Source organism: Panthera tigris, chromosome B3 (genome assembly GCF_018350195.1).
Source record: "Panthera tigris isolate Pti1 chromosome B3, P.tigris_Pti1_mat1.1, whole genome shotgun sequence".
In the NCBI taxonomy this organism is placed as follows: Eukaryota; Metazoa; Chordata; class Mammalia; order Carnivora; family Felidae; genus Panthera; species Panthera tigris.
Genome location: NC_056665.1, coordinates 27573862 through 27599495, shown reverse-complemented (window position 1 = coordinate 27599495; position 25634 = coordinate 27573862). Strand labels below are relative to the sequence as shown.

The 25634-nt window shown below is 39.7% G+C and overlaps 1 protein-coding gene across 1 annotated transcript in view; it reads left to right on the top strand.

Moving 5' to 3' along the window:
* Positions 1 to 25634, top strand: part of OCA2 (OCA2 melanosomal transmembrane protein) — a 471457-nt gene that overhangs the window by 125717 nt on the left and 320106 nt on the right. Inside the window, exons 9-14 of the mRNA XM_007098939.3 lie at positions 6316 to 6387; positions 8308 to 8373; positions 10770 to 10826; positions 11920 to 12044; positions 15186 to 15324; positions 23323 to 23455. Of these exons, the coding sequence (XP_007099001.1) occupies positions 6316 to 6387; positions 8308 to 8373; positions 10770 to 10826; positions 11920 to 12044; positions 15186 to 15324; positions 23323 to 23455 (592 nt within the window). The remainder of the gene's footprint in view (positions 1 to 6315; positions 6388 to 8307; positions 8374 to 10769; positions 10827 to 11919; positions 12045 to 15185; positions 15325 to 23322; positions 23456 to 25634) is intronic.

The window sequence follows — 25634 nt, the reverse complement described above, 5'->3', positions numbered from 1 at the left end:
AGCCCCATAAAAACATGAGACTCAAAGATATGGCCAAAGAAGGCAGCTTTTATATCTTTTAGACAAGAAAATAATAATTTTGTGAAGAATTGACAAGACAAAGGGATTGTCTACTACTTGGGTAGTAAATTAGTGAAGTAACAAGTCTTGTTTATATAGCCTTTTCAGCCCTAAATTCCTGATGAGGATAGCTTCTATCCTAGTACAGGAAAAGTACCTTTCATATATGAGATTTATTTTTTCTTTTAAGGGGATCAACAAAAGGTTCAGAGTATCTTTCTTGCAACAGCTGTTTATTAAGTAACTTTGATTCAAAATAATCAATATGCCAAAATGGCATATTTTGGGTCTGACATATTCGGCTCCTCTTTACAAAACTGTAGTAGAATATCACAACCAGGACATTAACATTGTCACATTGAGGATACAGAACATTTCCATCCCCACAAGGATGCCTTATGTTTTCCTTTTGTACCCACACCCAATTCCTTCCATTTCTTATAACCCCCTTCTTACTGACAATTACTAATCTTCCCACCATTTCTATAATATTATCATTTCAAGAATGTCCAAATTGAGTCATACATTGAGTGACATTTTAGAATGGGTACTCAGTGTAATTCTGTTGGAGGTTCATCCAGGTTGTTGCATGTATCAGTGGTTTATACCTTTTCATTGCTGAGTAGGATTCCATAATGTAGATGTTCCATGGTTTGTTTAACCACTTAACTCTTTAAGGACATCTGGGTTATTTCCAGTTTGGGGCAGTTACAAATAAAGCTGTGATGATTATTCATGTACTGATTTTGTGTGAACATAGGTTTTCATTTCTCTGGAATAAAATGCCCAGGATGGAATTGGTGGGTAGTAGGGTAGTTGCAACGTTTAGTTTTTTGGACCATTTTACATTCCCACCAGCAATGTGTGAATGAGCCAGTCTCTGCATCTTCACCGGTATTTGGTGTTGTTTCTACTTTTATTTTAGCCATTCTCCTAGGTGTGCTGGGAAGTCTCATTGTTTCTAGCCCTAAAGCCCCTTCAGGACTCTGTGGGAGAAATATCTGCCTGCCCTTTTTTCTCCCTCCAACTTGTTCTGAGGTACAGACCCATGGCTGTGTTTCGTTCCCCCACAGGTGGATTATGAACTCTGTGAGGGGCACTGCTGGATTTAGTTTCCTGGCCATTCCCTGAGCACAGTTGTCTGTCACTGCCTTGACATTGTGCCTTGACTGTTACATGAATAGGAAACGCTTGCTCACATTTTGGAGGCACTGGCCTCCTCAAGGGGTCATGTGAGGAGGTGGGGTGGTTTTTGCTTCAAGAGTCCCTGGCTGGTGGGAAGAGGGGCTCTCTGCCATGTCCTGGGCCCTGAGTATCCATCTGTGCTGAGGGAAGAAGGGTCTGCCATGTCCTATGACTGGGTCCAAAGCCTGAGGCTCCAGGTGATCTATCCTTCAAAATCAAGGTGAAGATATTCATACCCACTGTGCTTTGCTGGGCATACCAGGTGCACTGGAGCCCACATTGCAAAGTGGTGTCAAGTAGCACTGGCCTGCCCTTTGAAATATTTCTGTCATGCAGGCTCTTGCACTCTGGGCCTAGGATGGGAGGGGCAGCCCTGATGATCTCTGAAATGTCTTCTGGGCTATTCTTCTACTGTGTTGGACAGTAGGTTTTGGCTTTTGTTTAGATGGCTGACTAATCTCCCCACTGTCTTGATGAATAACTCCTAGCTTCCCATTGTGATGTCAGATCCAAACTGATGTCTTTATGAAATTTGGCCATATGCTTTGTGTATTCTCTTGAAGCTTTCTCATTTCTTTTAGTTTGGATAGGCTGAGATTCCAAATTTTAAAGTTTGGCTTCCTTTTTAATTAACTGTTCCATCTTTAAGTCACTTCTCACTTCTCTCATTTTACTCAAAGCTGCTCCTGCAACCCTTTGCTTAGAAGACTCATCAACCAGTTAGCCAATTTCATCCCTTACAGGTTCTACCTCTCACAACTAGGATACAAACACAATTCAACTAAGTCCTTGGCCAGTTTATAACAAGAATTTCCTTTTCTTCATTTTCCAATAACATGTTCCTCATTCTGTCTGAGACTTCCTCAGAATGGCCTTTACCATCAATAGTTCCACCAACATTTTATTCTCAACCACTTAGGTATTCTCTCTGAAGACTGAGACTTCTCCTCAGATGACTCTCCTACTTCTGAGCCCTTGCCAGAATTGTTTTTAATGGTCTATTCACAGCAATTAAGGCTTTTCCTAGTGTGCCTCTCCAGAGTCTTCCGCTCTCCACCCATTACCTAGTTCCAAAGCTGCTTCCATATTTTTAGGTATTATAGCAGCACCCTCACTTCTCAGTTTCTTAGGGCTGCTATAACAAAATGCAACAAACTGGGTGGCTTATAAATGACAGGCATTTATTTCACAGATTTGGAGGCTGGAAGTGCAAGTGCCAGCCTGATCAGATGAGGGCCCTCTTTTAGGTTTCAGACTTCTCATTGTATCATCATGTGATGGAAGGGTCAAGAGATCTCTCTGTATCCTCTTTTATAAGGGCACTAATCCCATTCTGAGGATTCCACCCTCATGACCTCATGACCTCCCAAAAGCCCACCCTCTAATACTATCACTTCAGGTATATGAATTTTGGGAGGACACAAGCATTCAGACCACAGCAGCAACCATTAGCATGGTACAATTTTATTTTTTAATTTAATTTTTTATTTTTAAAATTTACATCCAAATTAGTTAGCATATAGTGCAACAGTGATTTCAGGAGTAGATTCCTTAGTGCCCCTTACCCATTTAGCCCATCCCCTTTCCCACAACCCCTCCAGTAACCCTGTTTTTTGTCCATATTTATGAGTCTCTTCTGTTTTGTCCCACTCCCTGTTTTTATATTATTTTTATTTCCCTTCCCTTATTTTCATCTCTTTTGTCTCTTAAAGTTCTCATATGAGTGAAGTCATATGATTTTTGTCTTTCTCTGACTGACTAATTTCACTTAGCATAATAGCCTCCAGTTCCATCCATGTAGTTGCAAATGGCAAGATTTCATTCTGATTGCTGAGTAATACTCCGTTGTATACATATACCACATTTTCTTTATCTATTCATCCATCGATGGACATTTGGGCTCTTTCCATACTTTGGCTATTGTTGATAGTGCTGCTATAAACATGGGGGTGCAGTGTCCCTTCAAAACAGCATACCTGTATCCCTTGGACAAATGCCTAGTAGTGCAATTGCTGGGTCGTAGGGTAGCTCTATTGTTAATTTTTTGAGGAACCTCCATACTGTTTCCAGAGTGGCTGCACCAGCATGCATTCCCACCAGCAATGCAAAAGAGATCCTCTTTCTCTGCATCCTTGCCAACATCTGTTGTTGCCCGAGTTGTTAATGTTAGCCATTCTGACAGGTGTCAGGTGGTATCTCATTGTGGTTTTGATTTGTATTTCCCTGATGAGGAGTGATGTTGAGCATTTTTTCATGTGTCGATTGGCCATCTGGATGTCTTCTTTGGAGAAGTGTCTATTCATGTCTTTTGCCCATTTCTTCACAGGGTTCTTTTTTTTTGGGGGTGTTGAATTTGATAAGTTCTTTATAGATTTTGGATACTAACCCTTTATCTGATATGTCGTTTACAAATATCTTTTCCCATTCCCTTGGTTGCTTTTTCATTTTGCTGATTGTTTCCTTTGCTGTGCAGAAGCTTTTTATTTTGATGAGGTCACAGTAGTTCATTTTTGCTTTTGTTTCCCTTGCCTCCAGAGACGTGTTGAGTAAGAAGTTGTTGCGGCCAAGATCAAAGAGGTTTTTGCCTGCTTTCTCCTCAAGGATTTTGATGGCTTCCTGTCTTACACTGAGATCTTTCATCCATTTTCCATGGTATAAGAAAGTGATCCAGGTTCATTCTTCTGTATGTCACTGTCCAGTTTTCCCAGCACCACTTGCTGAAGAGACGGTCTTTATTCCATTGGGTGTTCTTTCCTGCTTTGTCAAAGATCAGTTGGCCATACATTTGTGGGTCCCTTTCTGGGTTCTCTATTCTGTTCCATTGATCTGAGTGTCTGTTCTTGTGCCAGTACCATACTGTCTTGACGATTACAGCTTTGTAGTATAGCTTGAATTCTGGGATTGTGATGCCTCCTGCTTTGGTTTTCTTTTTCAAGATTGCTTTGGCTATTCAGGGTCTTTTCTGGTTCCATACAAATTTTAGGATTATTTGTTCTAGTCTGTGAAGAATGCTGGTGTTATTTTGATAGGGATTGCATTGAATATGTAGATTGCTTTGGGTAGTATCAACATTTTAGCAATATTTTTTCTTCATATCCAGGAGAAGTGAAAAATCTATATGCTGAAAACCTAGAAAGCTTATGAAAGAAATTGAAGAAGACACAAAAAAATAGAAAAAGCATGATACAATTTTAGAATATTCATTTATCCCATAAATATCCCTAGGGCCCATTTGGAGTCAGTCCTTATTTTTACCTCCAGACACAGGCAACCCTGATCTTTCTGTATCTCTAAATCAACCTTTTCTGGACAGTTCATATAAATGGAATGACACAATGTAGTCTTTTATGTTTCACTTTTTCACTTTCCATAATGCATTTTGGGTTCATTCATAATATAGCATGTATCATTAGCTCCATGTTGTAGCATATACTACATTTTGTTTATCCACTCATCATGGATAGACATTTGGAATGTTTCCAGTTTTTTGCCTATTTTGAGTAATGTTGCTATAACATTTATGCTTTATGTGAAGTGTTAAAAAGATAAACTGAGGTATAGTACATTTTTAAGAGTTTATTTGACCAAAAATCAGTTAGAATTGGGCAGTGCCAAACTGGAAGTGGTTTGAAGTACTCTATCAACAGGAGCTATGGGAAAGACTTTTACAGAGAAAATGGGGAAAGCAAAGTAAAAAAATGATTTGATTGGCTATAGCTGAAGCATCTGCCTTATTTGGGAAGCCTAGTTAGCTGTTTATGATCAGTTGTTCTTAGATTTTGATTTCTTTTTTTTTCAATGTTTAGTTATTTAGAGAGAGAGAGAGAGAGAGAGAGAAAGAGAGAGAGAGAGGCATGGGGTGGGGCAGAGAAAGAGGAGAGAGAGAATTCCAAGCAGGCTCTGCGCTGATATGGCAGAGTCCAGCAACGCAGGGCTCAATCTCATAAACTGTGAGATCATATTCTGAGCAGAAATCAAGAGTCAGATGCTAATCAACTGAGCCACCAGATGCCCTATAGATTTTGATCTTTTAGTCTTGAGGCATTTATTATAGGCTTAGATTTTGGTTTGCTTATGTAGGCTGCTAAGGCATTAGAACCACTTCTGTATTTAATGGTCTCATTTAGTTAATTTAATAGGACATATATTTTCATTTCTCTTAGGTAGATTCCTAAGAGAGGAATTTCTGGTCATATGGTAATTTATTATTTAACTTTTTAAGAAACTTCCAAACTTTTTCATGAGGGCTGCACCATTTTATATTCCCACCAGCAATATTTTATTTTATATTTTTTAATGCTTGTTTATTTTTGAGAGAGAGGGAGACAGAACATGAGTGGGGGAGGGGCAGAGAGAGAGGAAGACAGAATCTAAAGCAGGCTCCAGGATCTGAGCTGTCAGTACGGAGCTGGACGTGGGGCTCGAACCCACAGACTGCAAGATCATGACCTGAGCTGAAGTTGGATGCTTAACTGACTATGCCACCCAGGCACCCCTCCCACCATCAATGTTTGAGGGTTCCAATTTCTCTGCATCTTTGCCTTTCTGCAAAGATATTTTGTCTCAGAAATTCCATGTCCATTTGAATTATAATTAAATAGAAAACATACTTTCATGATTCAGTGGTAACACTGAAATCTCAATTAGATTAAGCATTTGGCTATGTACCTTTGGTTTAATAACAGTGTCATTAATTGGGAAGAATTGATATATGTTGTGGAACTAATGGTCTACTTTCCTCAGGGTTATATGGTAAATAATTAATGACAATTTACTGCAGGTTTCCTTATAGAACATACGTTAGCCTTCTGCTTCTATTCCTGGGTCATCTAATTATTCAGGAAATGAAATTAGCTTTCATTAGAAGGCAGACTGGTGGTGTTTGTGTGTGTATTTGGGGTTTCCAGATTCTGAAATAAAAGGACCCCTGATTTATATGTATTTTTAATAGATATGGTATAAAATGGCATATAGAAATAACATTGATGGATGCTAATAGCAATATAGGCTTTTTGTATGTTTTAAAACCCTGTGGACTGGAATGCAATAATTTCCTATGTTCCTTTCCAGATTGTTCACAGAACACTGGCAGCCATGTTGGGTTCCCTTGCAGCATTAGCAGCGCTGGCTGTGATTGGAGACGTAAGTTGTAACATTTTGAGTCAATGGCTTACCACTCTATAGAATATAAGATTCAAAGATAGTCCAACAATTAGGCATTAGCTAGTGATTTTCATTCTTTTATATGCTATTTCCACATTTCTCCCTCAGGAACCATGTTGGAGGCATGAACCAACAAACCTTATCAACATTGATGATGTTTTTCATTTGACTTTCACACACATTTCTTATTTTGCATTTTAGCTGAGGAAAGGCTCATCGCTACGCAGTTGCTCAGGGCTGTGTAGCTGAGTGGTTAGATTTGGCTCTGGGTGCTGTCAGCCCTTGGGAACTAGAGGGGACCATCCTGCCTGGAGCAGAGAGGTGAGAAATGGTGAGGTTGGAGTTCTGTCTTGCAGACATCAGGAGGTCCCTGGAGATGCATGTTTGGGGGTGATGGTACCACATCAGGGTCTGCATGTGGCCTGTCTGGCAGGAACATAGGAGTGAATGTAGAGAAGCAAAAGCAAGAGAGCCCAAGTGTCCACTGGAGATAGAGGCCTGCCATTGTTGAAGGAACAGTGCTGGAACTGAAGAAGGTGGTAGCACACAGAGCTGGATTTGAAAACAACTCCATATTTTTGTATCCTTTGGGTAAATACCTAGTAGTGCAATTGCTGGGTTATAGGGTAGTTAGTTCTATTTTTAACTTTTTGAGGAACCTCCATACTGTTTTCCAGAGTGGCTGCACCTGTTTGCATTCCCAGCAACAGCAAAATAAATGTCAGATAAAGACAAATGCCATATGATTTCATTCATATGTGGAATTTAAGAAACAAAACAGATGAACATATGGGGGAAGTGGAAAAAAAGAGGAGGGGGGGGGACAAACCATAAGAGACTCTTAACAATAGAGAATAAACTGAGAGTTGATGGAACCAGGTGGGTGGGGGATAGTTGAGTGATGGGCATTAAGGAGGGCACCTTTTGGGATGGGCACTGAGGGTTGTATGTAAGTGATGAATCACTGAGTTCTGCTCCTGAAACCAATGTTACACTGTATGTTAACTAACTCAAATTTAAATAGAAATTTGAAAAGAAAAAAATAAAAATAAACCTATAGAATTTAAAGGATTTTTTCTTCAAAGTACTACTAAAGGCCATTTAGTTAGCCAAAGAATAATAACTGGTTTAAAAAACTATGTGGGGCTATGTTGTTATTCATTCATTCATTCATTCTTTCATTCATTCATTTTGGCTAGAGTTGGTATAAAAAAATACTAACCCTAAGGGTAAAATGTCCCAGAATGCTAAAACTTATACATAAACCACTGTTATTTTTATTAACTGTTAAGGAGTAATGTAGTAGTAGCTATTTTGTTTTAGAAAACACTAATGCGGCACACATCTTGTGCTGCGGGTAGCTCCTTGGGCCACCATGCAGTCCTTTCCCAACAATGAGACTCTCAAAGTGCCCTCACTTCATACTCTGTGCTCCCAATTCCCCATGACCCCAGCCTTCCCTACTCTGCAGGGTTGTTAGAAGATGAAGTGAGAGTGGATTAACAACTGGTGAGTAGGACAAGTGTATCTTTCAATTATTGCCATCCTGGCCTCATGCTCCAATACCAAGGAAGGCATGTGGGAACTTCACTGATCTCAAGGGCCAGTCCTGCATTTCAGGCTGCAGTTCTGGAGTTGGAGTTGCCAGGGACAGGGTTTAGGAAATTTGCTTTTCTTGTTACTAAGTGTATAAGCTTGACATTATGATGTCTTGGGTCATTGATGTTTCATTGATGTTTTTCATTGATGTTATACTCTAATTTTAAAAACAAGTGGATAGTATGATTTTTGACTCTGGTCAAATGAGTGGGCTTGCTATAAAGAGTGGCACGTTTTTTACAGCTATCACCAGAAGGATGATGCCTCAAATTAATTGGGAAATTTGTACTTTGATTGCAGAGACCCAGCCTGACCCATGTGGTGGAGTGGATTGATTTTGAGACCTTGGCCCTGCTATTTGGCATGGTAATTATAATCCTCTTAGTGGGACAGGGCTCCAAGCCTGCTGTAATCTGGGGCCTTCTCTTTTGCTGCCACTGCTGATAATACTTCATTATATTAAAGACATTGTACTGCTTGATAATTAGGGCTTGATTAAGAAGTGTTAGCGCAGGCCTAGCCAATTTCTCCTGTGGAGGAATGAAATGATTGGTGCTCTGGTTAGTTAGCTGGAGAATTACAGTCTTAGTCCTGTCTGATAGTTAAATAATATTGTCATTTAGATAACTTAGTAACATTTTTGTGTTGCTTCCCTTAAAATATACAATGGATTATCCCGAATAAGTGAACCATGTAAGTTTTGGTGATTGGAAAAACACCTGTAATTAAATACATGGAAAATGAAAGAAATTGAACCTAAGTAATAGTTTGTGTGTCATAAACCAATTTAACTAGAATAAGTGAAATTTGATAAGATCCTGAATAGCAGTAGGAATGCCTCACATGTTCTTGAACAGACCCTACAATGGCTAAGTGGTCTGAAGGAGGGTTTTCCCTTTCTGGACAAAAGATCCACTCTGTGTAAAGCAGATTATTATGTATCTTCATTTTCCTGGCTAATATTTTATCCCCCCTGGTAGTCATAAGAGAGGGCCATACTACTCTAGGCTTCAATGTGACCCAAACTAGCTGCTTCCTCTCTGAGTGGAGTGTAAGGAGACAGGTCAGTGCTCTGAACTTAGCCTTTATAGAGAAGTTCATATTCTTGTTGGTCTTGAAAAGTATGTAGTAGAGTCTGGGCATCTGGAAGGAAGAAGGAAGACATACCAGATGTCTCATAAAAGAGGTTAAAAAAAACTTAAATGAATGATATATTAGTTTGCTGGCGCTGCCATAATAAAGTACTACAGACTGGTGGCTTCAACAACAGAAATTTATTTCCTCATACTTCTGCAGGCCAGATTTCTGAGACCAAGTCAGCAGTGCTGGTTCCTTTTGAGGCCTCTCTGCTTGACTTGTGGATGATCATCTTCTCCCTGTATCTTCACATGATCTTCCCTCTGTGTGTGTCTGTGTGCTTATCTCCTCTTCTTATAAGGATACCAGTCATATTAGATTAGGGCCTCACTTTAACTTATCCTGAGGTACTGGGGTTAGGATTTCAACATAGGAATTTGTGGAGGAAAGTGGCACAATTGAGCCCATAACACATGGTTTAATTTTTTTTTCTCAGTTGAAACCATTCAGCAAGCTCCTATGATTCTGGAACTTTGAAGGTGCAAAGATAGTTTATGTATCCAGGCTCCTGCCTTTTCCTCTTTATTTCATGGCAGTTAGCCACCCCATGGGGCCACTTAACCCTGGTCCCTGAATTTAAGTCTCTTTTGGGTAGTTTTGGCAGCAAATGTGTGGACCAGCTTCCCCACAATGATGGAGGACCACATAGGACCTACCCATTCAGTTCATGTGAAGCTTCTATTGGTGAGTGAAACACCACATTCTACAGACAGTAACAGGTGGCCATTTGGATTAGGATGAACATCGATGGTCATTATAGACAAGGTAGATATTTGTATTGAGTCTAAACTGACTTTTGGAAATTTTTGTTTTGTACTAAATATTTGAAGGATGATATTGGGCCTACTGTTTTCTAAGTACTTTAATTTACATAATTTTATTGAATTTTCACCACGGCCTTAACAAGGAATAAAACATTCAGAGGTGAGGTGAGGAAATTGAAGTACAGAGGATTGAAAAATTTTTTTGCATAAGGTTAAACTACTTCTAAATGGAAGGATTAGTACTTGAACCTGTAGCTTTTCTCTCTAAATTCAACAAATGGTATATTGCCATCATAGGAGGTGGAATAAAGAATCTTCCAGAATCTTCTCTGGGTTCTGTGAACCCAGAGAATAATCATTTCAATGTAACTGATCTTATTTGTGTCTCTTGGTCAAATTGGTGACGGAAATCTGTCCCATTATTTTAGGAAACAAAATTTAACTCAGTTTAAAAATCTTAAAATATTTAATTGTTGCTTGTGTGGACATTTAGGTGCAGAAGGCCACATTCCGGCTCATTTCCCTTCCTGCTTCTAGCTTTGTGTCTGTGAGCAAGTCATCTCCCATCTCTGCCCTGTGGTTTCCTCATCTATAAAACAGAGAGTAACGGTAACACCTGATGATTTTTGTGAAGATTAGGTGGAATGATAATTTACCTGGACAAAAATAGAGGTGCAAGCCTTATAGCAAGAGGCTCTATTCAGGAAGTTACTAAGTGGACTGCACTCAGCAAAAGAGCAAGAAGCTTGATGAAGTGGTAGCTTTCATGCAGAGGCCTTGTAACTGATCACTCTGATGTCCTTTCGGGATGGTACACTTCTAAAAGATTCCTCTTGTCTCCTTTTTCTGTTTGCCCCACAGATGATCTTAGTAGCCATATTTTCAGAAACTGGATTTTTTGATTATTGTGCTGTAAAGGTAGGTTTGATGTGGGATTTAATATTTATGTATTAATATTTACGTATTAATTCACTGTTATTTACCATTACATATTCAGTCAATAAAGCTACCACTTAAAGCAAATATTTTAAAATTCCATCTTCCTTTACAAAATTATGGGTGTAAGGCTGGGTACAATTGCTGTCCTAAGTTAGGTGGCTCTGAGCAACACTTTGATCTTCTCAATAAACTGAAGGAGATCAAGGAAAAGAGTATTTGGGTTGAATGTTTGTGTAGCATTAGTTAAATTGGCAAGTTGAGAGCTTCATATCAAAAATTGTTTTGCATTTTAGAGCATCTAAATATTTCAAGTCATCAGCTTCTGATTACTTTACTTTGTGTTGAAATAATTTCAGTGATGACTTTCTAATTATTGAACATATAAACATTCACTTTTATAACTGGAATCCTGGGAAATCCGCCAACAAGTTCTGACGGCCAGACTCTGCACTGGTGCTATGACTCAGGGTTGGTGAGAGGAGATCTTACCATGTTTTGCTAATGCAAAGGCTAGTGTTGTGCTTGATTTTCTTTTTTGAACTGGAAAGTTCTTCTAAAAGACTATTTACTCATCAACGCCCTTTGCTTTGTCATTCTCTGAATGACAGAATTTTTGCCGTCTTTGTGTACCATCTTGCATCTTCAAATATCTGGTCTCTTCCTCTCAATGTCTTCGTACTGAAAATCCTTAAGATATAAGTCCCTTAGATAACCAACAATCAGCAGGCTTGAGGGTCATAGCCCAGGCTGTCTAACCAAAAGGAGATTGTAAGATACTGGATAATGTTAAAGGGATAGAGGGCAATCACCTTGTGACCAGTGAACCATCAAAGGGCACTGTGAAGAAGGAGAATCAGAGGGAAGGAGGGTAAATCATGGTGGATTCAGAATGTCCAGGTACAGGCCATCACTTCATCATCTTAGCAAATTTAGGAACTCATTGGTCTAAGTTTTAATCCACCATGTTGTGGCTATTTGGATCACTGGCTCTTATAATCTGTAATGAAAAGTCACATCTATTCTTCAACCCCACTGATCCTGGCTTGTTCCTTTCTCTGTGTGTACATCTCAGACGTACCAGCTCTCTAGGGGAAGAGTGTGGGCCATGATCATCATGTTGTGTCTCATTGCCGCTGTCCTGTCTGCCTTCCTAGACAATGTCACCACATTGCTGCTTTTTACTCCTGTGACGATAAGGTATGTAGAGTGGCCCTGTATGGTGGTGTGTTCTGGTTGCTCAATCTAGTCCCCATGTTCCCTTTGCTGGTGTGCCCTGGTCCAGCCCGTGCATCCTCCAGGACTGTGGTGCTCAGTGCTCATGGCTATGGCTATGGCTTTTGCTTGTGGCCATGGCTATGGCAGAAGCAGTGGCGGCCATAGAAATATACATGGAAGTCACCAGATGTAGGCTTTGCTGTCCAGGGGTGTGGGGCAGATGGGTTACAGGAGTTCTTATCCATTGAGATGGTCACAGGTGAAGCAGAGCAGTGTGGAAGCTCCTGCCAGATGGTCAGGGACATGTATCCAGGTGCTGGGGAAGTTGGAGAAGCCATCTTGCTCTCCTCAGGCTTGGAGGCTTATGGGACCTGGCCTGACAAGGCTCTGCAGGGTAACTTTGGGAAAGAGAAATTCAATTTGATTCCATTTCATTTCTTTAAATTAGGCATTTCATTAATTAGACATTTATTGAACATCAGAGGCCATTTGTCTTGAATCTCTTGAAGCTTGAGCTTCAGTCCTGGTCATTATGCAGGCCACTTGTAAGGCCATGGAACTATACTTTTATCTAGACTTTATGTTATTTACTTTGAAGATGGTTCCCCAGCATATCATGGCCCTTCCGTGCTTGGACCCACCATGTCCTGGTACTTGGTTGTAGGGAAACACTCCCTGAGTGTTCATGGGAGGAAGGTAGGTAGTGAAGGGTGCCAGACAAGTCACCTCAGCTCCACTGATCTGGATGGTAGCATCAAAAGGACTAACCTAAGCTAGTGTTTTAAGGATTCTGTTAGTTAGGAGACCCTCTTAGACATGAGGCATGAGACACAGCAAGTTCAAGTGTGTTCTGGTTGCTTAATCTAGTACCCATGTTCCCTTTGCTGATGTGACCAAAAAGTTCAAAGTGACCAAAAAGGGGCTACTTCCAAGGCTCAGAAGTAAATCTAGGTGATGCCTTTGGAATTTGAAGAATGGTGTCTCTCAGAGGTGGAGTGAATTGGAGTGGGGGATAAGGGGAGGAGAAATAAGGGTGGAGAAGAGCAGAGAACAGGCAGCGTCCCCACAGGTGCAGTCTGAAGTGTTGAGAGTTGGTTGTTGAGAGTTGGTCTCTTGCCCAAGCTCCTGCAAGCTTGGCTGCATTGTCATGCCCCACATGCAGACAGGGATTTAGCCTTCCTGTGCAGGGGTGTGTGGCACTTCCTAGTATGTGGGGTTCTCCTGAGGGCAAATGAAGGCTGGAACAAATGTGGCTCAAGGGTGCTGTAATCTGTAACAGGCACTACTAATGGCAGACACCAAACTCTGCCTCTAGGACACCTCAAGGGCAAGAGGCAGGGGACCTTCACCCCCTTCAACCAAGGTGACTCTGCTGCTGTCACTGGTTTAAAAGCCATACTATCACCTATGCACCAGGTCCCAGAATATCATTGTGCTCTCTGATGACAGTTCCAATGAGAGCAGGCTTCCATGGGGTACCCATATTCCTGGCATTCCTGGACAGTCTAGAAAGCTGAGGGTTTTCTCAGCCTTGCTAGGATTTGTTTATATCCTCACTACTACAGCAACCAGCTTTGTAATTTTCTGTGAGTAGCAATTCTTTGTCTAAAAGTTACAGCTTTCAAGATTTAAGTGTTAGTGTATTCATATTCACTATATATATTACCATATTCTTCATGACTTTATAAGCTTAATCATGTTCTTCTGCCTTTGTCTGGAGGAGCATAGTCTTCACAGTTAAACAGCTTGGTCCATTTAGATAGGATGCCATCTCTGTGCTTTCTCTACCATTGTTGATTCATGTACACTAATTATTTTCTTGCTTGAGGCAGATCCTGGAAACTTCCTCAGCTGAGCGCTACTGCTGCTGCTGATTGGGGTATAATCCTGTTTTTGGATTCATTCTTGGATTCATTCATTCATTCATTCATTCATTCATTCATTCATCCCCAGACACCTTTCCCTCTTCAGTTTCCACATGGCTCTGTAGGCTGATCCCCTTCAGATGTACTGTTAGTTTCTCTCTGACCTGGGAGATGAAGGGAAGGACCCTTGAGTGCAGCAGCCTGGTAGCCCAAGGCCTGGTTTCTATATGGACGTAGACAGTATGGATTGGCAGGCGTGGTGGGCCATGATGTGTTTCCCAAACCTTCTTTAGAGCAACATCTTTCTTTCTTTCTTTCTTTCTTTCTTTCTTTCTTTCTTTCTTTCTTTCTTTCTTTCTTTTCTTTCTCTCTAATTTTTTTTTGAGAGAAAGCATGTGTGAGAGAGCACACAAGTGAGGGAGGGGCAGAGGGAGAGGGAGGGACAGAATCTCAAGTAGGCTCCACACTCAGTGGAGCAGGGCTCCATCTCGTGACTGTGAGAGATCACGACCTGAACCAAAATCAAGAGTCAGAGGCTTAACTGACTGAGCCACCCAGGAATCCCAACATTTTTCAACTTTGGGCTCATTGTATCCACATTGGGAGCCTGTAGACTTCTGCTGCCCAGGCCCACTCCCAGGGATTAGTCTGTCATGGGCCGGGCAGCAGGACTTTCAAAGGTTCCCAGACAAATCTTATGTGCAGTCAAGATAGGGAACCACAGCTGTAGAGTGTGTGCTCCTTCTCTAAGGAAGAAGTCTATGGATAGTATTTAGAGGGGAGGGGCAAGAAGATAGCATCTGAGAAAGGGAAGGTGGGTAATGAATTACGTTGGTAGACTTGGTGTAAGCTACTGAGTTGTGGTGCTGTCTGCTCTGCCCCACCCCTGACTCAGAAGGGTCTGGTGGCCAGCAGACTTGTGTCAGGGCCTGCACACAAGGGACTGTGCTCCCTCCAGATCTGTGGGGGGTTGATGAGGGTACATTTTCACACTGATGTGAAACCAACCACAGGTGGGTGGTTGGTTGACTTTCAAAGAAATGCAATTCTGAGGGTCAACTGTAGCTCTGTAAACATTGTCTTTGTTCATCCTCCAGCATTTTACTTCTTATAGGTGTGTGTGTGTGTGTGTGTGTGTGTGTGTGTGTGTGTGTGTGTGTGTGTGGTGTGCCTCCCTTATACAAACAAGTGCATTAAAAATATTTAGATTGTACAATTGAAGAACATGGCTACTTTTATTTTCCTCCATTTGTGACAGATTGTGCGAGGTGCTCAACCTTGATCCAAGACAAGTCCTCATTGCAGAAGTGATCTTCACAAATATTGGAGGAGCTGCCACTGCCATTGGGGACCCACCAAACGTCATTATTGTTTCCAACCAGGAGTTGAGGAAGATGGTATGTACAGTGTAATAGGGTTGCTTTCAATAAATATAGGTCCCAACTTACCTGCCCATTTGGCATTCTACCCAATGTGGAAGACTTTATTAGAAATTAAGCTCTTCTATGTCACTTCTTCATATTAAGTGTTATTGGTTATCTTGAGAGGGGAGATTAGGTGACTGATCCTCCAGTGTAGAGTGAAGTGGTTTGAATTGATTCATTTCCATTCTGATAAATTATTAAGAAAAGGATGGATAACATGATGTACTTAGGTGTAGTAGATGATGTTTGCATTATATTAATGGGAACTGAGGTTTCTTCCAACTAATGTTAAAAATAAAATAATCTGTCCCTCACATTTTCAATTGTGGTGGATGAATTCACTGATGAAGAACTTAAACATTTTTTAAAGGGTCATAAAATGAAGGTCTTTAGGAATTTTTGGAAAGCTCTTATAAATATTAACATATAATTTCTTTGTATGCTAAAGTAAAAAAGTATTAGAGAGTGAAAACAGTATTTTATACATCTTAAAGAGTTTGAAATTATATAGGTTTCATTTATCATTCTTTGGTCATTAGAATTTTCTCAGTAGCTCTTCTGTGAAGTGTCAGCAAAAATGTTTCCAAATTGGTATCATTTATTTTAGATGATATGTTTATGTGTGTGTCTATGAACTGTGCCAGTATATTTGTGTGTGTTTGTGCTGTCTTCTATAAAAATATTTAAGCCTTTGAGCATAGTTCTAAGGTATTGATATCCAGGGTATGACTTAGGTGCTTTGTCTAAACTTTAATGCTCCCTAGTTACCCTGGGAAACCAACTGGCAACACTTCACCAGGCTTCCTGTGTGAACTGAGCAGTATGCCCAGTATCATGTTATTCTAGAACACATCAGAAGGTGGCAGAGCCTTGTGATCTGTTCTAGGAGCGCCTATCACCCAAGATAGGCATCAGACACCTTGAAGAGAAGTATTTTTAATTTTTTAAAAACATTTATTCATTCTTGAGAGAGACAGAGCATGAGTGGGGGAAGGGCAAAGAGAGAGGGAGACACAGAATCTGAAGCAGGCTCCAGGCTCTGAGCTGTCAGCATACATCCTGATGCAGGCCTTGAACTCATGGACCATGAGATCATGCCCTGAGCTGAAATTGATCACTCAACCACTCAGGTGCCCCTGAACAGAACTATTTTTAGAGAAAGATACTGTTTTATTTTTATTTTGCAGTAATACATTTATTGTAGAAAATGTATATCATACACACAAGTTTTAAAAATTGTCATAATCTCACCATTCAGAGATAAATCCTCTTAATGATTTGGTGCATCTAGTTTCCCAGAATGTTTGTATGTAGATACACATGGATGAATAAAGATACACAGCTTCTGCTCTGCCAAGATAGAGTAACAGGGATTTACCCTGATGCTTGAGATATCCAAAAAGAAAATTAACGAAAATTCAAAAAACAAAACCCCAAACAAAGTAAACCAGATAATGGTAATCAAGATACAGGGCATCAGACAAAAAAATTACAGTGTTTTTTGAGAATTGGGAAGCAAATGAGTTGAACCCTATCATTGCCCCAGTTCACTGCCTTGAGAGAGTTTCCAGGATGCAGTACAGAGAGGGAAAAACCCATGTGGAGCTCATCAGACTGCCCGAGTTTAGGAGACAGAACTGAGAGTCTGGAGAGACCAAGGTTAAGATGTCTTTTTTGGTGAATTCTCCAAATACTTAAGGAAGAGATAATGCTATAATACCAACTCTACATAAAGCTTCACAGTAAATTAAAGAGGAGAGAATACTTTCCAACTCATTCTACGAGACCCTGACACCTAAAGTGGACAAAACCAATATAATAAAGTATTAACAAATGTTTTATGAACATAGATTTTTGATTTTTAATTTTTAAACATAATTTTTAAAAAATTATCATATCCAATTTAATAATATGTAAAATGGATAATATATCATAACCAAGTAGAATTTATCCTAGGAATGGAAGATTGGTATGATATTTGAAAAACCAATCAGTGTAATTTACTAACAAACTAAATGACAAAGTTCATATAAAAACTAAAATAATAACAAACTAAATAATAAAGTTCATCTATTGAGATGCAGAAAAATATTTGGCAAAATCCAACATCCATTACTGCTTAAAAATCTCTCAATAAACTAGAAAATAAGAGAACTTTATAAGTCCAATAAGGAGCATTTCTGAAAACACTACAGATAGCATAATACTTAGATGTGAATGCCTCTTCCTTAGATCAGAAACACGACAAAGATGTCCATTCTCACCACTTCAATGTAACATTTTAGTGGGGGCTCTAGCTGATACAATAAGATAAGAAAAGAAATACAAATCATCCATATCAGAAAGGAAGAATTGGAAGTCTTTATTTACAGATGACGTGACTGTCCATGTAGACAATCTGAAAGAATCTGTAAAAAAGCTTCTAGAAATAATAAATTTGACAAGTGTGCAATAAAAGATCAATATAGAAAAATTAGTGGTTTTCTATATTCTAGCAGTATACAATTGGAAATTAGCATTGATATATAAAATACTTTAGGGTAAATCTGACCAAACATATGTAACACCTGTATACTGAAAACTATAAAATATTGTAGAGTAATTAAAGATCTAATTAAATGGAAAGAGATACTTTGTTGATGGATCAGAAGACCCAATATTGTTAACATATCAGTTCTTCCCAGATTGATCTACAGATTTATACAATCCCTATCAAAACCATAGCAGGTTTGTTGTTTTTGGTAGAAATTGACAGATTGATTCTAAAATTTATTTGGAAACTCAAGTGTCCAGAATGTCCAAAAATAACTCTTAATGGGAAGAACAAATTGGGAGGGCTAGTGCTACCTAATTCCAAGATTTATTATAAAGCTACAATAGTCAAGACAGTGTGGTATTAGCATCACTAAAAGTAAATAGGTAAATGGGACAAAGTAGAGTCTGCATGTAGACCTCCACATAGATGAACAAATGATTTTTAACAAACAAAGGTGGAAAGCCAGTTCAGTGGAGAAAGAATTGTTGTTTTTTTTTTTTTTTTTTCACAAATGGTTCTGGAACAAATTGGACATTCATATGCAGGAAAAATGAACATCAATCCACACTTTCCAGTTTACCTAAAAACTAACTCATAAGTGGATCACAGACATAAATGTAAAAGCTAAAGCCTTAAAAGTTCAAATAGAAAACAATTTATAGTAAAATAGGTATAGAAATAGTTCAAGTAGGAGCATGGCTACTCCATTTCATTAGATTGTTTTTAGAACTTGGCTTTCAGTTTCTTTTATTTGTCTCCCCTTTTTTCTTCTTCTTATGACAACATATTAATGAATTAATGCAACAGCTTAGCTGTCCCTGGCGAGCATCACATTAGTATTAATGTAAAATCCTGAGCATGATGTCTTTCTTGGCACAAACTGAGTTAACTTTGCATCATTTTAAGCCTTCCTTTAGAGTCCTAAATCTGAATGCTCTGAACTAAACAGTAGAATGTGACCCTAGATGGGCTCTGAGTCCTGGGCCTCTACCAACTCATATAGAAAGCTGAAGGGACAGTCTGTTATACTAGTTCCACATTCCTCCATGACATGCTGGCATGCTGTTGTAAATATCAAGAGTTTAAATATGACAGTAAGTGAGAAAGGTCAGGTTTTCATAAAAATTCACAGAGGGCCGTGGAGGTGAGCACCCTCTCTGCATTGAGGCTTAGCCTAGGCTTCTCACACAGCTTTGTGCCCAAGTGACATCCTCTGGGGAAATGGCTTTAGGGCTATCCTTGTTTTATGGAAGATGGAGTTCCTTGTCTTCTACTTAATGACTTTCCTTGAATTTTTGGGTTAAACTGTCTATCATAGGAAAGGTATCTAATGAATGTCCTCTTGTAGATAACCAAGTGTGGTTTTAATTTATTTTATAGTAGCTCAGAGATAAGAGAATACTTATTTGTATAGAGATACAAATGAACTTATGGCTCCAGGGATAGTGTCTTCAGCAGAGATTAATTTATAAAACCTCATTATCAATGATAGCACAGCCACACATTTGTGTGCACATTTATTCTGCATTATTTGGTTGTTTATCTATGAACTGAACTAGGAAGAAAAAAGATTATAAAATAAAAATTAATTTTGAAATTAATTTTTAAAATATTAATGAAGAAAGTTAATACTCCATATGTAATTCAGAGGAATTATAAAAAACAGTACTGGACTTTGGAACAGTAAAATAAGTCACATAAGAAAATTCTTCCACATTCCCTGAGGATTAGGAAGAAGTTAAAGGGAGTTATGAAGAAAGTTCTTCCAACATACCCTTCTACACCCTGTTCACTGCTCCCAGATCTCTTAGGATGGTTCTTTGTTGGTGGGATTTCCAGTACTGAACAGGTGGGTGGGGAAGACTTCCAGGGTCCTTCTACACTGTAGTAGGACTTTCAATAATGCCTTGTTCCTTCATCTCCCAGTGGGCTAACAGGGATGTAATCCTTTGCTGGTTACATATACCCCTTTATGCTTGTTCTAGGGAGACTTATCAGTGTTGAACACAACTGTTTAACTATCTTTTAAATAACAGTTGAAAAATCTGTTTAGGGGAGCCATGTCCCCTGTGCTTCTGAATGACATCTCATAGGTCAGAGGAAGACTTTCTCCATGGTGCCCCAGAGAAGTGTACACTGGGACATTCCTCAGGGCTTTCACACCATGCAGTATGCATGCTGGGGTGTTCTTTTGCTGCTCTTCCACCACCATTTTCTTCCACTCCATCAGCTGACAACTTTGATGCTGTCACTCTCTGCTGTTTCCTGCTCTGCCTTTCCTATCACTTCCTCTTAGTTTCCTTTGTGGGTTTTCTGATTCCACATGGCTCTCCAATATCTGTGGGCCTTGGAGTTCTGCTTTTTTTAATTTTTTTTTTTTTACAATCTTTCCTCTTGGGTCAACATTCTGTAGTAGACCTCATGCCCTCTATGGCCTGCTTTGTTTTCTGTGTGTTGGGATGACCCATTTCTATGCCTTTTCCAGAGGTTTCTACCTTCCTCAGATCCATGTATATCATGACCTCTCCTCCACATACTCCATGTATCCTCATATTAAGGATGTACCACACCAGATCCCTCCTGTCATCACACCCACTCTATAGAGCTGGGGTCTTCTACTTATTGAGTATCCAGATATGATTCAATCTTCAAGTTACACCATGATATTTATGAAAACATACAGCAAATTCAGCTAAGCCATTCTCCAACCCAGTTGACTGTTTTGACTTTGTCCCAGAGTTAGCCTGAAAGCATGACCCTTAGAAAATGATATTGGTGAGCCAAGAGTTACTCAGACAGATGATACATATATCCCCTTTGAATATATATAGTTTATGAAGCCGTGGATGTTCTAATATGATTCTGAGGGGGATCCTTTTTTCATAGTTTTACATGTCTCAAATTTTGACCACTTCCACTGTCAAATGAGGACTTTGTGGAAAATTAATAATAACATAGCTCAGTGGATCCCAAACCAAAACAGTACAAAACAAGACTAAAGGGGACAAAATAAAACCAGCACCTTGCAAGACAGGGCTGCATTTAAGCATTGTATTGATGGAAGTGTAATAGTGGGTGGTTTTGTTACTGAGAACATTAAGGAGAAGAGTGTAGGAAATTACAGAGGCACGTAAAGCAGCAGGTAGGCCCAGATACATGCACCTAATAAGCTTAGTGAAACTATTTGCTTCCCATGATATATTTCATCTGCCTGTATTATTCTTAAATTTTTCAGCTGCGATTTTCCCACTCTGCATTGTTCTTACTTGATAAATCCACCCATTACAACTCTGGTAGCAACCAAATACTTCCACTCAAAGTTGTATTGTTTTGTTGTGAAGGCCTCCTAGGACCCCCTTAGTCTTTTTCTTTCTTTAATCCACCCCTCACTTTTTTTTTCAATTTCCCCATAGTTTCTAACAGGACAAAAAATTTATAGTTAATATGTTCAAAAAAGGACCCAGAATTACTCAGGATACAAATACCTCTGCCTTAGTGGTCACCTTCCTTCAAAAAATATTAATTATATTCTATGACTGAGTTGGTATAAAGACAAATATATTCATATTATTTTAGGCCATTTTCTTTGACTCAAAAGTTCTTCTTTTGCTTTTTTCCCAGTTTTTATTTAAATTCCAGCTAACATACAGTGTAATATTAGTTTCAGGAGTAGAATTTAGTGATTCATCACTTAGCAACAACACCCAGTGCTCATCACAATGAGTGCCCTCGTCCATTTAACCCATCGTCCATTTAACCCATGTCCCTGCCCACCTCCCCTCCAGCAACACTTTTTGCTTTTAATTTTAGAAGACATTAAAAGATTTTGAGGTGTCCCTGAAAGTTTTGTGGACTTTTTTAAACTAGATGTTTGGGGCATGAGTTCTATAGATGAACACCAAGTCCAAGGTAATATCCTTATTGAAGAACTACCAGAAAAGTGGTGAAATCTTATATGGCCATTAAAAACATTCTTTGAGTCCCACCTCTTTGTAGGTTTCTTGCTGTCTATGTATGGATGAATTCATGCAGCTCCATCTATCGTTCGTAATGCTGTTTTCCCGGGTAACCACTGAACGTGCAGATAACTAACTGTAAGAGATTAAGAACTTCAGATTATTGTACAACTGTCAAGCCTAAACTCTGACACAACTTTACCGATAATGGCTTCTAGTTATATCTTTAGTAAATTTAGAAGTGGTTTTAGATCTTTTCTAGAAGTGAAAAGGACAAATAAATTTTAATAAGCAACAATATAGTAAATATTTCTCCTCCTAATGCAGACCTTTTTAAGGTGGTCTTCCTGACCCCTGTCTTGGGCACTGTCTCTCAAGGTACTCACTTACATTCTCTGGGACTTGCCCCTCTAGCCCCCTGAGTGCACCCCCCCCCCACCCCGGGGTAGAGAGACTTGCCCACATTCTGTGTGAGCACATATATCTGCCACACTACTGTGGTCCTTCCTGCCCTGGAGTAGCCCCCCATACCTGCACTTTGTCACTGGGCTTCTAACCTCCTTTGTGGCACCAGTGGTCCATAGACACTGCAGATAAAACCTAGAGTTCTCACCAGATGAGAAGTTGGTTCTCATGGACAACTTCATGGGGACAACAACTTTATCTGTCATGCTGGGGGCTCAGGGATCACCTTCACCATACCGTTGAGGTATAAGCGCTGAGTAAAAGAAAGACAAAACCAGCCAATGATGCTGCTGACTTATTCCTTGACAGATTAACTGAGTGGAGATTTTATCCCCAAAGAGAGATATCCTCAGCAGCTGACCATGGCAGATAGTTCTGCAGACAGGCAAAGGAAGTGTGACGAGATGGAGAAGTTCTTTCCTGGACCCCTTGTGGACAGTAGGGACACTCTGAACCACCTCAGTCCTGATGGCCACTGGTCACCCTGTAGAGGGCTGTGCTCTCCAGCCAAGGATGCTCTTTCACATAGATAGCAGGGATTTACATGAAATATTAAAAAAAAAAACAAGTTTATCTTGAAATGGGCAAATATTGCCACATAGTTTTATGTTTTGCCCCTGTCAGTCTTTATTTGTCCTGGGAGAATGTGTCAGTCCTGTGTGGTGAAGGTAGACCCAGTTAAGATTAAGAGTGTCTGTGATAGCCTGTTTTTGTTTTCTCCTAAGGTTGATTGTTTTTCGTGTTTGAATTGGTTTATCAATATGAAAGAAACAAACCTTAAGCATTTTCAATATTGTAAAGAAGAGTACCTGTTCTTTCTTGGGTGTTGTGCTGGACTTTGTGGCCCTTGTGCTAACATCCACCATACTGATGTGCCTGCCCCTGCTGGGTCTCGGTGTTATGCCCTCCCTGGAACCCTCATGTGGGGGGTGATCCCTGAAGAGGGAGCTGTGCTATCTGTTATTTCAGGGGAAAGTCCTATCTGTCATTTAATTTCCTCTTTTCTATTTCTAGGGCCTGGACTTCGCAGGATTTACTGCACACATGTTCGTTGGGATTTGCCTCATTCTACTGTTCTCCTTTCCACTCCTCAGACTCCTTTTCTGGAACAAAAAGCTTTATAACAGGGAGCCCAGTGAGATTGTTGGTGAGTATAAACACCTTCATATAGTCTTAGAGTTTAGTATTATAATATTATTTTTTCCAGAAGAAATTGCCACAGAAAGGCAGGAGTTTTCTTACATACTGAGATATGTTCCCATCTGCCTCCTGGTATGCACTGTGCTTTCAGGGGCTTTAAATCCATGGACCTCTTTAGTTTTTTGTAGAGTGAAATGTGGGAAGCAATGTCTTCTGTTTATAGTTTGCATGCCATGACATCATTAAACCACGTGTATACAACGTAAGTAGCATAGTATAGAGACTTTAGTGTTCAAATACGTCATACTTTGTGATTAAATGTGATTACAAAAGTGGCAACATAATCCAGCACAGAGGACAATGTACCATGTCAGTCAAGAATGTTGGCGAGGCACCAGGCAGCAGGAAGAGGGCTCATGACCATCTTATGGCTTTGCATTTTTCTCACCTAAAATTTTGGTAAATGTTTTATTGAGAACATTACTGATGAGGATATATTACAAGCAAGAGATTATTTGGGAAATAGCCATCCTCTCCTCAGCCAGACCAATATAGGACATTGTGCAGGTTACCCGGGTAGCAGACCACATCTGGGTGACAGGAGTACATTAACAAAGGTGCATTTCTTTCTCTGTAGTTTCAGATGGTGTGGTGTCCTCACAGAGCTCATAGATTGTATATTTACCTCTCTCATCCTGTTATTACTCTGTCCTTGTGTTGTACAGGACTTCAGGTTTTATCTTTAGTAAGATAACAAAATACCATTTTTGTATGAATAGGTAAGGATCTATAGGTTTTGTTACCAGCCCTCCTGCTCATCAGATGTAACTGTACTTGGCAGATTTTCCTTTCTTTCATTCGTGACTTTTGTATTCAGAATTTGACAATTTTTGTTCTAGTTTGGAAAATATTACCTTATATACCCTCTCAAGAGTCATCCATATAAGACAAGCTTGTTCTTAGTAAAATGTAGTCATCCACCTCTTCCAGAGAAATGGAATGATACACAGAAATGTCTATTTTAGGAAATGCTTATTGACCAAATGCAAAAAACATTGGAGTGTCCTTGTGGATGTAGAAATGGTACTTTAAACATGACCAAGCAGTAAGAAATTCTGGGTGGACCCTCCGCCTAGCCCCAACTGAAGATGATGTAAGTGCAGGACAAGTGGGCACATTTCCTGTGCTTCAGATGCTCATGGGGCACTAGGATTGGCATAGGCCCCACCCAACAGGACCTGAACTATAGGGGGTGAGCCTAGGATGGGGGACTGGAGATAAGGGGGGTGCAAACACATGTGTTGGGGGCTAAATAGAACTGTCCTTTTTATGTAATCCTTTTTATTTTTTAATTTTCATTTTATTTTTAAAAATTTGCATCCAAATTAGCATATAGTGCAACAATTTCAGGAGTAGATTCCTTAGTGCCCCTTACCCATTTACCTTACCCATTTAGCCCGTCCCGCCTCCTACAACCCCTCCAGTAACCCTCAGTTTGTTCTCCATATTTAAGAGTCTCTTCTGTTTTGTCCCCTCCCTGTTTTTATATTATTTTTGTTTCCCTTCCCTTATGTTCATCTGTTTTGTCTCTTAAAGTCCTCATATGAGTGAAATCATCTGATATGTCTTTCTCTTATGAATTTCTCTTAGCATAATACCCTCCAGTTCCATCCACGTAGCTGCAAATGGCAAGATTTCATTCCTTTTGATTACTGAGTAATACTCCATTGTGTATATATACCACATCTTCTTTATCCATTTATCCATCGATGGACATTTGGGCTCTTTCCATACTTTGGCTATTGTTGACAGTGCTGCTATAAATATTGGGGTGCATGTGTCCCTTTGAAACAGCACACCTGTATCCCTTGGAAAAATACCTAGTAGTGCAATTGCTGGGTCGTAGGGTAGTTCAAGTTTTAGGTTTTTGAGGAACCTGCATACTGTTTTCCAGAGTGGCTGCACCAGCTTGCATTCCAACCAGGAATGCAAAAGAGATCCTCTTTCTCCACATCCTCGCCAACATCTGTTGTTGCCCGAGTTGTTAATATTAGCCATTCTGACAGGTGTCAGGTGGTATCTCATTGTGGTTTTGATTTGTATTTCCCTGATGAGGAGTGATGTTGAACATTTTTTCATGTGTCGGTTGGCCATCTGGATGTCTTCTTTGGAGAAGTGACTATTCA